The sequence below is a fragment of the Ahaetulla prasina genome, chromosome 2 (assembly GCF_028640845.1).
Source record: "Ahaetulla prasina isolate Xishuangbanna chromosome 2, ASM2864084v1, whole genome shotgun sequence".
Classification (NCBI taxonomy): Eukaryota; Metazoa; Chordata; class Lepidosauria; order Squamata; family Colubridae; genus Ahaetulla; species Ahaetulla prasina.
Genome location: NC_080540.1, coordinates 182,926,608 through 182,939,036, shown reverse-complemented (window position 1 = coordinate 182,939,036; position 12,429 = coordinate 182,926,608). Strand labels below are relative to the sequence as shown.

Here is a 12,429-nt window from a genome sequence, read left to right as displayed (position 1 = left end):
TGATGCCCGGGTCTTTGCTCCACAGCTGGAAGCTGCAGATAAGAGGGCGGGCTCCGGGTTGAGAGAGGTAGCGGCAAAGCAAAAACAACAAATAACTGCAACTGCAAGCAGACTGGAGCCCCCTCTCCCCCTGGGGATTTCTCCTGTGCATGATAGAGTACTATCTTCTTAGATTTAGAGTAAATTATTGTAACACAATGGCAACTGCAAGTCAAACTCCAGGCCCAGCATACTTCTAGTCCACCCCAAAGCTTGAAACTTGCTTAGTTTCCCCAATCATTCTTCTTGGGACCATCTGTCCCCGGTCTGTGTATCTCCAATCCTGTGCCAAAGGCATTCCTTTTGCTATTCAGTGTGCAGTGCAGGTTGTTCCTACTTCAGAGATAGAATGCCCCGAAGGCAAAAGAGAGAGGAAAAGGATTGTTAAAAATCTAATGGATAAAACAGGGGTAAACAACACCTCACAGAAGGCAGAATAAACAATCTGCCATAAAGATTATGTTAATGTCAGAGAGAACTTCCCAAGTCCAGGAATTCACAGGAAGAGAACCTTTAATTGTTTATGTGGCATACATTCATTATTCCCCCCCCCCATTGCACTAAAACACAATTGTGATGGCCCTGATATTGTAGGAAGTCGGCTACTGGAGCTTGCGCCCCCTAACAGTGGCTTTGGGAATAGAACATCGAATAATAGGATTGGGAGGACCCTTAGAGGTCTTCTAAACCAACCCCCTGCCTGTGGCAGAAGATTCTATTTGTCCCAGACTTTCTTTGGACTTGATGAAATCATAGAAAGAATAACAGAATAGAACAATAGAGTTGGAAGGGATACTGGAGGTCCTCCAGTCCAACCCCCTGCACAAGCCATTTGAGACTAATTGTTCTGTCAGGAAATTTCTCCTTATTTCTAGGTTGATTCTTTCCTTGATTAGTTTCCATCCATTGCTTCTTGTCCTGCCTTCAGGTGCCTTCAGAGAATAGCTTGACTCTCTCTTCTTTGTGGCTGCCCCTTAGATATTGGAACACTGCTATCATGTCACCCCTGGTCTTTTTCATTAAAGTAGACATACCCAATTTCCACAACCGTCTTTCATTTCTTTGCTCTTTTCTGCACCCTTGTTAGAGTCTCAATATCCTTTTTATATTGTGGCAACCAAAAATGGATACAATATTCCAAGTGTGATGTAGTATCCTCTTTCAAATCATCAAATCATCTCCATAAGTTTTAAAGGAAGTCTCTGGATTTACAGAGGAAAAAAACATATGTCTAGCCAAAGGCTGGGGGGATAAAGACATGATACAGATTATGGCCTCTGACTCTTCTTAATGCTGTAGGGGGAATGATCTTCCTTTGGGGATTCAACTGGGCATCTTCATGGGATGATTTCTGATGGCATGGGTAGCACAGAGAGTGGAAAATAGGAAAACCTACAGATACGATTCCTTTCAGTTCTGAATCAATTTGGAAATGATTTCTCTTTGCATCTTTTGCCTTTTGAGCAGACCAGTGGCCAGTGGTGAATGTGCAGCCTGTGTTAGGTGGGGAGGTGTGGAGCTGAACCAAAGGCGGAAAGGAGGAACTACAAACAGAAAGTTGTTTAGGGGTGATAAGAAGGCTTCTTCTGCAGAGGACTTGTTTATTTCAGACACTTGTGCTTTTTGAAAACAGATAGTAGAGCAGTAATCCCTTATCTGATCTCTCCCCCCTAAAAATTGGCTGTTATTCAGCTTTTTTTTTTTAAAAAAAAACTTATTTTCAAAGAAATGTTTCTCTTTATAAATACATTTATTGATTTGCTATATTGCTAGTGAAATAGTAATGTCATAATCTAGCATACCTAATATATTTGGCCAATTTGTAGGATCTACTTTAATTATTTTTTTTCCTAGAAAAACTCCAGCAGTAAAAGGTTGGGCAAAAGACATTTGGGATTAGAGAGTTCTGAATTTGATTAATGTGTTTCGAGGAGTAAAACTGAATGGAGGTCACCAGTCTTCCACCAAAAAAAAAATAAATGAAGTGAAATATTAATTACTAATTTTCCACTCATCCCAATACAATTTTCATCATTTCAGTAGAATAATTTATGACACTAGAAATCTATTTTACTGCTGCAGTTGTTGAACAAGCTGTGTTTCTTGTGGCCTCTGAACTTGGTTGTTTTCTTGCAGATTTTATTACCAGGCTAGGTAACTTCAGAGAGTGAGGGGAAGTGAGTTCGCTAGATATTTATAAGATAAATTATCAGATAAACTATCCAAGAAGAAGCAATACTTTAATGAAGGAACCTTTAAGGAGGAAGTGACATCCTCACCGAGACTGGCAGGGGAAGCTACTCTTTATAAACAGCCAGCAAACCCCATTCTCCAACATACTGATGGTATTACCCAGTTGGATAATGAAACATCTGCAAAACAATCAAACTCAGAGAACACCAGGATCCCAATAGTTCAACCCTGAACTACATACACATACACAAATATGTGTGTATACATACACACACAAATATGTTAGTATGCACACCCACCCATCCATCCACATTCTATTACTGAACAGTTTTAAACAATTCATTTTAAACGTCTCAGATTTTTGGCCACTTTTTTTATTTTGTCAAAACTGAACAACTTCCTACTTCTTTTTAAAAAGATGCTATAATCAGAGGATAATTAGAACTTCAGAAAAAACTTGCTACCAACCTGCCTTCCATTGAGGACCTGTATACTGCACGAGACAAAAAGAGGCTGTGAAAATATTTACAGATCCCTCGCACCCTGGACATAAACTGTTTCAATTCCTACCCTCAAAATGACGCTATAGAGCATAGCACACCAGAACAACTAGACACAAGAACAGTTTTTTTCCAAACACCATCACTCTGCTGAACAAATAATTCCCTCAGCACTGTCAAACTAGTTACTAAGTCTGCATTACTATTAATCTTCTCATCGTTCCTATCACCCATCTCTTCCCACTTATGACTGTATGACTGTAAACTTGTTGCTCATATCCTTAAGATTTATACTGACTGTTTCCCTATGAGTTTTGTACCTTATGATTCTTGATGAATGTTATCTTTTCTTTTATGTACTCCGAGAGCTTATGCACCAAGACAAATTCCTTGGCCCATAAAAAATTCTATTCTATTCTTTTCTGTTCTGTTTTATTCTATTCTATAATTACTTTATAATTCTGGATGCAGTAACCAACTCTACATAGAGAGACTCTTTGATTTATGACTGGTCAATCAGCAACTCTTCAAAGTTATGACAGTTCCTCCCACAGTTACTTATAATCCAGTTTTGAAATTCCAACAACTGCTCCCTCCGGCAGTCAGGCAGTGGCTAGTCCATCAAGTCAGGAATAGTTACAAGTTATCTATTCAAAATCAGGCTTAATTAGATCTCTTAAAAATGTTTAGAGATAAAGGTATTTGAGATCAAATTTGGGTTGGTCATCGGGACCAGAGATTTACTCTTCTGAGCTTTTGGACTCATTCTGGAGCCCATAGTCCATAGCCCATGAGTCCAAAAGCTCGGAATAGTAAATCTCTGGTCCCAGTGACCAATCCAAATTCAACCTCGTATCATCTTAGGACACAAGTATTTGCCTTCATTTGATAAAGATATTCCTTCAGCAGAAGATGGAGGAAACCTTGATTAGTCTGCCTATTTATCTCAAAGACAGATACTTGGGTTGTTTTTTGTATGAAGAATTTCTCAAGTCAGTTACAGAAAGGTCATGCCAATAATGGCTCATTACATGCTTCCCTTCCTATAGATGTAGTTCCATTGAGGATGACCCACTGAGTGTGGTTGATCACCCAGTTGTGAATCCATATGGCGGTGGTACTGTCTATCCCCCATTGTTCTAGCTTACCAAGAAGTAGGCTGTGATCAAAGACGGCTGTCCTTTGACGAACATCTGGCGGCCATCTCCAGGAGGGCTTTCTACCAAGTTCACTTGGTTCACCAGTTGCATCCCTTCCTTGACCAGGATGCCTTATGCACAGTCACTCACGCTCTGGTCACGTCTCGGTTGGATTACTGCAATGCTCTCTACATGGGGCTGCCCTTGAGGTGCACCCGGAGGCTACAGTTAGTCCAGAATGCAGCTGCGCAAGTAGTAACGGGAGCCGCTTGCGGCTCCCATGTAACATCACTGCTGCGTAGTCTGCACTGGCTTCCTGTGGTCTTTTGGGTGCGCTTCAAGATTTTGGTTACCATCTTCAAAGCGCTCCATGGCTTAGGACCCGGGTACTTACGAGACCGCCTGCTGTTCCCCTATGCCTCCCACCGACCCGTACGCTCTCACAGAGAAGGTCTCCTCAGGGTGCCATCTGCCAAACAGTGTCGGCTGGCGGCCCCCAGGAGTAGGGCCTTCTCTGTTGGAGCATCGACGCTCTGGAATGAACTTCCCCCTGGCTTACGTCAAGTGCCTGATCTTCGGACCTTCCGTCGTGAGCTAAAAACATATTTATTTATTCAAGCGGGACTGGCATAATGGTTTTAATAGTTTTAATCTTAAATTGGGGTTTTTATTGGGGTTTTTAAATTTTTTATAATTTTAAATTTAAACTTTTAATTATCAGCCTTTTGTAATTTGCTAGGTTTTAATTGTTGGTTTTAATTGTATATGTATTGTGTTTTATCTTCGGCTGTACACCGCCCTGAGTCCTTCGGGAGAAGGGCGGTATAAAAATTTAATAAATAAATAAATAATAAATAAATAAATAAATCTACTTTGTCAAATCTATGTCTATCTTCAGCTCTATCTGGACTCCAAACTTTTCAGGAATCTGAGTCTGGACCAAGGCGTTACCAGAATTGAAAATCTTGCCAGTTGTGGCCATTTACAAAAACCACAATTCGTTTACTGGAATTACCAGAATTTACCACATTTATCAGAATTTGGCCTGGTGAAGCAGTTCCCCTTGATTACTCTGTAGCATTTTAATATGATTACTTTTTTTTCTGGGCAAGTTTCCACATCATGGGTTCCAGCTACAACAATTTTTTGTTTTTTTAGAAATGCCTCTGATCTCTATCACTCAGATGATGCTTCAGACTTGTGCTTTACTTTAAGTAACTATATACTTTTAAATTACAATAATCTAACCAGAACAGCAGGAGTGTAATAGTTAAAGGCATCACTTTAGAAACTGGGTGACTTTGAATTCTAGGCCTGCTTGAGGCACAAAGTCAGATGGGTGACCATGGGCCAGTCACTCTTTCTCAGATCTGGGACGGAAGCAAGGGCAAACCACTTCCAAAAAGCCTTGCCAAGAAAACTTCAGGAACTATCCAAGCAGATGCAGAAGTTAACAGTGACTCAAAGTCAAGGGAAAAAAATCCCACAGAAGGTCTGTTTGCAGACTAGTGGCTTCAGAGAAGTTACTACTAGACTAGACCAACTGGGTCTAGTAGGGATTACAGGATAATCCCATTTTATGAACAGAATTATCTTTATATGTCTGAGTTAAAGCATAGATATACCAACTTGGCCTGGGATTGCATTTCTCCAGACTATAATTGGAACATCCAAAGACCTGAATTTTGTCACTTTTGTGCAGGCTAATTTTACACTGTAGGCCAAGCTAAAAATTCAAGGGCAATTCAGGGTTGTCTCTGAAATTTCTAAGAGATAAACCACACTGTTCTCTGAGTGAAAATTGTTGCATACCCAATCAATTTATTTTCCCTTCGTCTGAAAACTAAATCAAAGCACCTTTCGCTTTAGGAAGCGAGTAGCAAGAACAGAGAAAGCGGGGCCTGCCAGATAAATTGTGGGAGAGGGAAACTCTCCCTAGACCACAGAGCAACATGTATTTCAAGTGCTAAAGTCTCAAACATCAACAAAGGAAAAGAATCTAGCAACTGTGTATCATATGTTAATGTTCCTACTTTGGCCAGGATAATAGATCACCTCAAGACTATCCTTGGTAAGGTTACTGGTGAACCTTTGGGGGGTCTCCAATTTGTCCTTTCCCAATGTGATGGAATGTAGAACAGTGGTGGGTTGCTACCGGTTCAGTCCGGATGTTGCAAACCAGTAGTAATGGCAACGGGAGGCTCCACCTACCCGCCCAGACGTCATCACAATCTGCGCATGTGCAGAAGTGCCGTGTGCGAGCGAAGTGAGCACGCATGTGTGTTCCTGTTGCAAACCGGTAGCAAAGGTAAATGAAACACACCCCTGATGTAGAAGGCTGGATTCCCAGGACAAGGGGTGCATTTCAGAGAAATAAGAGGCAGCCCAGTCCAGCTTTTTGTGTGAGAGAAAGGGGGTGACAACAGCTCCTCCCCTATTAGTTCTCATAGTATATGCTGGGTGTAAATAATAGAATGCTTCAGTTTGGCAAGATTCTGTCTTGTGTGGAACAATAAAGAAATCTCTTTGGAAGAACCACCATGTGTCTTTCTTAGTTTCTGGATTGACACATTCTCAGTTTAAGACAGCAAAAATAAAGTCCTGGCCCTTGTTGTTTTTAGGCCTACACGTAATCCAATTTTTTTTCTGACTCAGGGAATGAGTTAAATGATTGAATTACAGCTTTGGGGGAGTGGGCAGTATCTTCAAAGCCTCAAGGGAGTTGGGCAGACTTGTCTTAGCATTTATATGGACTACTGTTTGGTTCTTATATTAGCTGCCTCATGCATCTTGTTCATAAAATTATTCCAACCCTGTCACTGATAACTGTGATAGAATTGAGGAAGCAGCACTAAATAATTTTCTGGCATTTTCTGGATATACTGGCATTCGGAGAATCTTGATTAATTTAATTAAAAAAAGATTTGTTCTGCTCTTTGAAATGTGTGCATTCTCACAGTAACTGGAATATCTGGAGAGCAGGAAAGAAGAAGGCTTAAAGGGTGCAGGACAGGTTTATTGAAACTTCTCATACCTGCCTACCACTGTGTTTGGGATATGGTGGGTCTCTGCAGCAAAGCTGGGATAGATTGTGTGGACTCCACATGGTAGTTCTACAAGCCACAAAAATGGGAAATATTACAGAATCATGTAAAAAAATGTATGCTTTCACATAGCATAAATAGCACTATCACAGAGTATCTATCTGCCCTTGACTACACTATTAAATTTTGGAGGTCATGAATATGTGAACATTACCTTTCCTTATGACTAGCTCAGTTTTTTGAAGCAACCAGGCACTATCATTTGGGAACTTCTCAAATTGCTCCTTGTAACCATAGATGGCAAAAGCTGCTTTTTGGAATTGATGACTTTTGGGAAGTATGACTGTAGATCTCTCAGAAGGAATCTGAGTGAACAGAGCTGGATCCCACAGATGACCAATTCAGAATAATTACAATCTTTTGTGGGTTCTTCGGTTCCTTAGCCACCTGCATGTGTTACAGAAGTGTTATAATCAGACAAGCTATCTCTGGCTTTGAAGATCAGTTCCTATGCTGTTCAACTCTTGATTACTCTGGATTTCTATAGGCGATGTTGGTGGGGACTTTGACCAAAATGATATCCTCTTAGAGGCATAAGAAGGTGATTGTGGCACAGAAGGAGGTGCCAACAATTTCTGCACATCATGAGGGGGAACTGGGCTCCTGGTTTCCAAGGGAAACGGGTTTTGAGGAAGAGACAGACAGGGAGGAGGAGAATCAGGTGTGTCTATTGCTGACTGATTTTCCAGGAACCAGGAGGAAGGAGCTGGAAATGGGTGTGTTGAAAGACATGATCTAAAGTGTGGATCCTCAGCAGAGGGTGATGGAGAAAGGGAAACTGGGCTATTCGGTGCACTATGTGAAAATATGAAGCATGAACTGGCAAGGGCACTGGCGTCAAAATCTTTGAGAGAGGGAATGTGACAAAGAGCAGCTTGGTTCCCAGGCTTTATCCTCAAGTGTGATTTGCTGGTGATTCCCTTTTTCTGGAGCAGGAAGAAGTCATGGGGTCCAGCAGGATTCATGGCATAGAAAACATTTGCACTGTCGGGAATCAGCAGCTCTTCAGGGGAGAAAAAGAACAAAACACAAAAAGAATGAGAGTGAGCAAGGCTAGCAGCATCTCCCCTCCCTCTATCTTAACATATAATAACGGAGTTGGAAGGGATCTTGGAGTCTTCTAGTCCAACCCTCCACCATATCAGACAAATGGCTATCCAGTTTCTTTTTTAAAGCCTCCAGTGATGGAGCTCCCACAACTTCTGAAGGCAAACTGCTCCACTGGTTGACTATTCTCACTGTCAGGAAATTTCTCCTTAGTTCTAGGTTGCTTCTCTTTTTGATTAGCTTCCATCCATTGCTTCTTGTCTTCCTTCTGGTACTTTGGAAAATAGGTTGACCCCCTTTTCTTTGTGGCAGCCCCTCAAATATTGAAACACTGCTATCATGTCACCACCCCTAATCCTTCTTTTCACTAAACTAGTTAAACCCAATTCCTGCAACCTTTTTTCATATGTTTTAGCCACCAGTCCCCTAATCATCTTTGTTGCTCTTCTCTGCACTCTTTCTAGAGTCTCAACCTCTTTTTAAATATTGTGGTGATCAAGACTGGATGCAGTATTACAAGTATGGTCTTATCAAGGCATTATAAAATAGTACGAACACTTCACGTGATCTTGATTCTATCCATCTGTTAATGCAGCCTAAGATCGTGTTGGCTTTTTTTGGCGACTGCAGCACACTGTCATATTTAAGTGATTATCCATTAGGACTTCAAGATCCCTCTTGCAGTTACTGCTATTGAGCCAGGTTTCATCAAATCTTCTGTAAAATTTAATTACATCTAATTAATTAATTTACTTTACTTACATCTAATTTTTTATACATTTGGTTAAAACCTTACATTCCTCACTACTGAATTTCATTTTGTTAGATAGGGCCTAGTGTTCAAGTTGAGCTCCTTTTGGATCTTGAGGCTATCTTCTGGGGTGTTGGCTATTGCTGCCAGCTTTTTGTCTGCAAATTTCATGAGTTCTTCTTCTATCCCCACGCCTAAATCAGCGGTCACCAACTGGTGGTCCATGGACCGCTGGTGGTCCATGAGAAAATTTTGGTGGTCCACAGAAAAATTATTTGCATTTTTTATGTTGCACTAAATCAGGGATATTCAAACTGCGGCCCCTGGGCCGGATACGTGCAATGAATGTTTGTGTTGCTGCAGAGAGTCTCCCCCTTTGGTGTCTTTTTGTATAGGTGGGAGAGGGGCAGAGATTCTGACTTGGGGTCTGCTTCAGCCTCCTGGTGTGGGGCTTTGGGTGAAGGCTGGAGGGAAGTGCTGCTGGTGGCAAAGAACTGGAGGGCCTTGTTCCAGTGGGACTGCATCATGGCCTGGAACTGGCTGACCATCTCAGCCCACTGAGGCTCCAGATTGCAAGGTACCTGGTCTTGCAATCCCACAGGTCTTCCTTCAGCTTGGAAAGCCTATGCTCATAGTCCTCATTGAGGTACTTCTGCTGAGCCTCCTTCTTGGTCACATCCAATTTGAGCTGAGCCAGCTTTCTCATGGTGGCTGCTTATTTCCAACAACTGCTTCCTGTTGGGGCTCTAAGGAGCCGGATGGGGAGGTGAGGAGTGGCTGGCAGGGTAGGGGTGAGCAGAGGCCAGCGAGGTGCCTCTCGATACGACATCGAGTTGGCCACGTCCACCCAGTCACATTCCCACCTAGCCACCCCCAGCCAGTCATTAGGCAGATCATATTAGTGGTCCATGGGATTTAAAATTATGAATTTAGTGGTCCCTGACGTCCGAAAGGTTGGTGACTGCTGGCCTAAATAGTTTATGAAGATATTGAAGAGCACTGAGGCTAAAGGAGAACCTTGGAATACCCAGTGTCTTACTTCCCTCCATGTAAATGTGATTCCATTAAGGACTACAAATTGAGTGTGATTTGTCAGCTAGTTACAAATCCATCTGGTGGTGATGCTGTCTAACCCACATTTTTAAAGCTTATCAATAAATAAATTATGGTCTAATTTTTCAAATGCCTTACTGAAATCCAAGTATACTATGTCCACAACATTTTACTGGTCCACTAATTTAGTCATTTTGCCAAAGAATGAAATAAGATTTGTTTGGCATGATCTGTTTTTGACAAACCTGTATTGGCTTCTGGTTATAATTTTGCTTACTTCTAGGTGTTTGCAGATCTGCTGGTTAATTATCTTTTCCAGGATCTTCCCAGATACTGTATTGATGTTAGGCTGATTGATCTGTAGTTTCCTGGATCTGTTCCCCCACCCCCACCCCCACACACTTTTTTTGAAGATAGGAACCACATCAGTTCTTTTCTGGTCCTCTGGTAGTTCCCTAGTGCTCCAGGATCTTTGAAAGATATGATTCAATGGTTCCGAGATCACATTTGCTAGCTCCTTCAGAACTCTGGGATGTAATCCACCAGGTACTGGTGATTTGAACTCATTTGGAGTGGGCAGATGTTCTCTTACCATTTTTATGCCTATTTTAATTTGAATTCCTAAGTCTGTCTTTTATGGTTCTGTCTTTCGTAGTTTGGACTATTTTTTTTCTTTTTGTGTGTGAAGACATAGAAAGAATTAAGAAGCTCTGCTTTCTCCTTGCTGCCTGTCACTTCCTTTGCCATCTTCTCACATTAGTGGACCAATTGTTTCTTTGACTTTTTTCTTGGTTTTTTTATATGTTGAAAGTATTATTATTATTATTATTATTATTATTATTATTATTATTATTATTATTATTGTTGTTGTTGTTGTTGTTGTTATTGTTATTGTTATTGTTATCATCATCATCATCGTTGCCTTAGCTTTCCTGTCTTCATCTTTACAGATTCAGGCTATTTACTGGTATTCTGCTTTAGTTATGTGCCCTTCTTTCCATTTTTTTATACAGTCTAAGTCTCAGACACTGGTATGATTATATTCTATTGCTTATGTCTGCATTATGTTGAACTTTAATATGACATGGTCCCTCTTGCCCAAAATTCCTGCAACTTCAATCCCCTCTATCATTTGTTCTTTATTAGTTAGAATTTGGTCCTGTATACCTGTATCGCTGTCCCTCTAATTCTTTCCTTTACCTTTTGAATTACAAAGTTGACAACTAGGTTGGTCAGAAACCTGTTCAATATCCCACTTGATGTAGTTTGTCTCCTGGTTGATGTCAGGATAGTTAAAGTCCCCCATTACTACTGTGGTGTGTTTCCTACATACATTTTTTAACAGATTAGCAAAACGTGGTCTATTTCTTCTGCTTGGTTGGGTGGCCTGTAGTATACACCTAGGGCAATATCATTCTTTTTTCCTTTCATATTAACCCAGATGCATTCTAGGAGGCTTTTATCCTTGGTTTCAGCATTTATGTAGAGATGTAGTGATCTCTTACACAGCGGTGAAATGCACTTACCTTCGCTACCGGTTCGGGAGTATGAGCTTGCATGCACCTCTTCTGAGCATACACAGAGGATCAAAAACAGAACGTAATGATGTCCCGGCTCTGGTGGGCAGAGCCTCCTGGCACCAGTGTTACCGGTTCGGGCGAGCCGGATAGATCCAGATGGATTTTACTGCTGCTCTTACATATAATGCAATAATAGGTTGAGGGAGTCAAGGAGAGAAGCAAGAAGAACTAAGGAGAAATTTCCTGACAGTTAGAACAATTAATCAGTGGAACGACTTACCTCTAGAATTTGTGGATGCTCCAACATTGGAGGTTTTTAAGAAGAGATTGGACAACCATTTCTCTGAAATGATATAGGGTTTCTTGCCTGAGTAGGAAAGTCCTTTCCAACTCTGTTATTCTATATTCTGTTATAATGCAGTTCTATCTCCTCTAATGTTTCTTTGTCCAGTTTATATCCTTCCATCAGTACATTCCAGTTGTGAGTTTCATCCCACTAAGTTTCAGTAATGACAAGTATATCATACCTGCCCTCATGTACTAATATTTCAAGCACTCCCTGTTTGTTCCCCAAACTTTGAGTTGGTGTATAGGCATCTGAGTCCTTTATGGCTGATCCTGCCAATCACATGCTGTACCACTGTTTTGCTGGCCTATGGCTATCTCAGCTAGGATATCTTCTAGGATTCTGCAATTCTTACCTTGACCATCTCCCAGAAGTTGCAGAAGTTGGTAGTTGCATGGTGAGTCCTCTTCCAGTTTGTGCTTCTGCAAGGCCCGCTGTATCACAGCTGTAGTCTTATCCTGGCTAGTGATCTGTAGGGAGAAATCATCCACTTATAGGTAACCATAGGTGAGTCTGATAGACCCAGTTATGTGTAAAACATTGTAAAACATTGTTAAAGGATGAAACAACACATATAAATGGCATATTACCGACCAAATAGAAAAGTGGTCTCAATGAAGACATTGTGGGCTCTGAGTTGCCCATTCTCTAGTGTATTGCATTAAGTAGATCCCTTATCTAAAAATGCTGTCTGCTTTTGACAAAAATAAAAATACACAAATTGTATCTCCATACAG

At 41.1% G+C, this 12,429-nt stretch overlaps 1 protein-coding gene across 3 annotated transcripts in view; it reads right to left on the bottom strand.

Annotated features, from left to right (window-relative positions):
- Positions 1-5,602: 5,602 nt before the first annotated feature.
- RGL3 (ral guanine nucleotide dissociation stimulator like 3) overlaps positions 5,603-12,429 on the bottom strand; it is a 62,427-nt gene continuing 55,600 nt past the window's right edge. Inside the window, exons 17-19 of one of the 3 annotated variants that reach the window (XM_058171248.1) lie at positions 12,048-12,162; positions 11,627-11,689; positions 5,603-7,978 (exon numbers count right to left, since the gene is read on the bottom strand). In XM_058171248.1, coding sequence (XP_058027231.1) covers positions 7,398-7,978; positions 11,627-11,689; positions 12,048-12,162 — 759 coding nt within the window. In that variant the 3' untranslated portion in view covers positions 5,603-7,397. The remainder of the gene's footprint in view (positions 7,979-11,626; positions 11,690-12,047; positions 12,163-12,429) is intronic. The other 2 variants (XM_058171249.1, XM_058171250.1) reach the window with 2 other exon arrangements.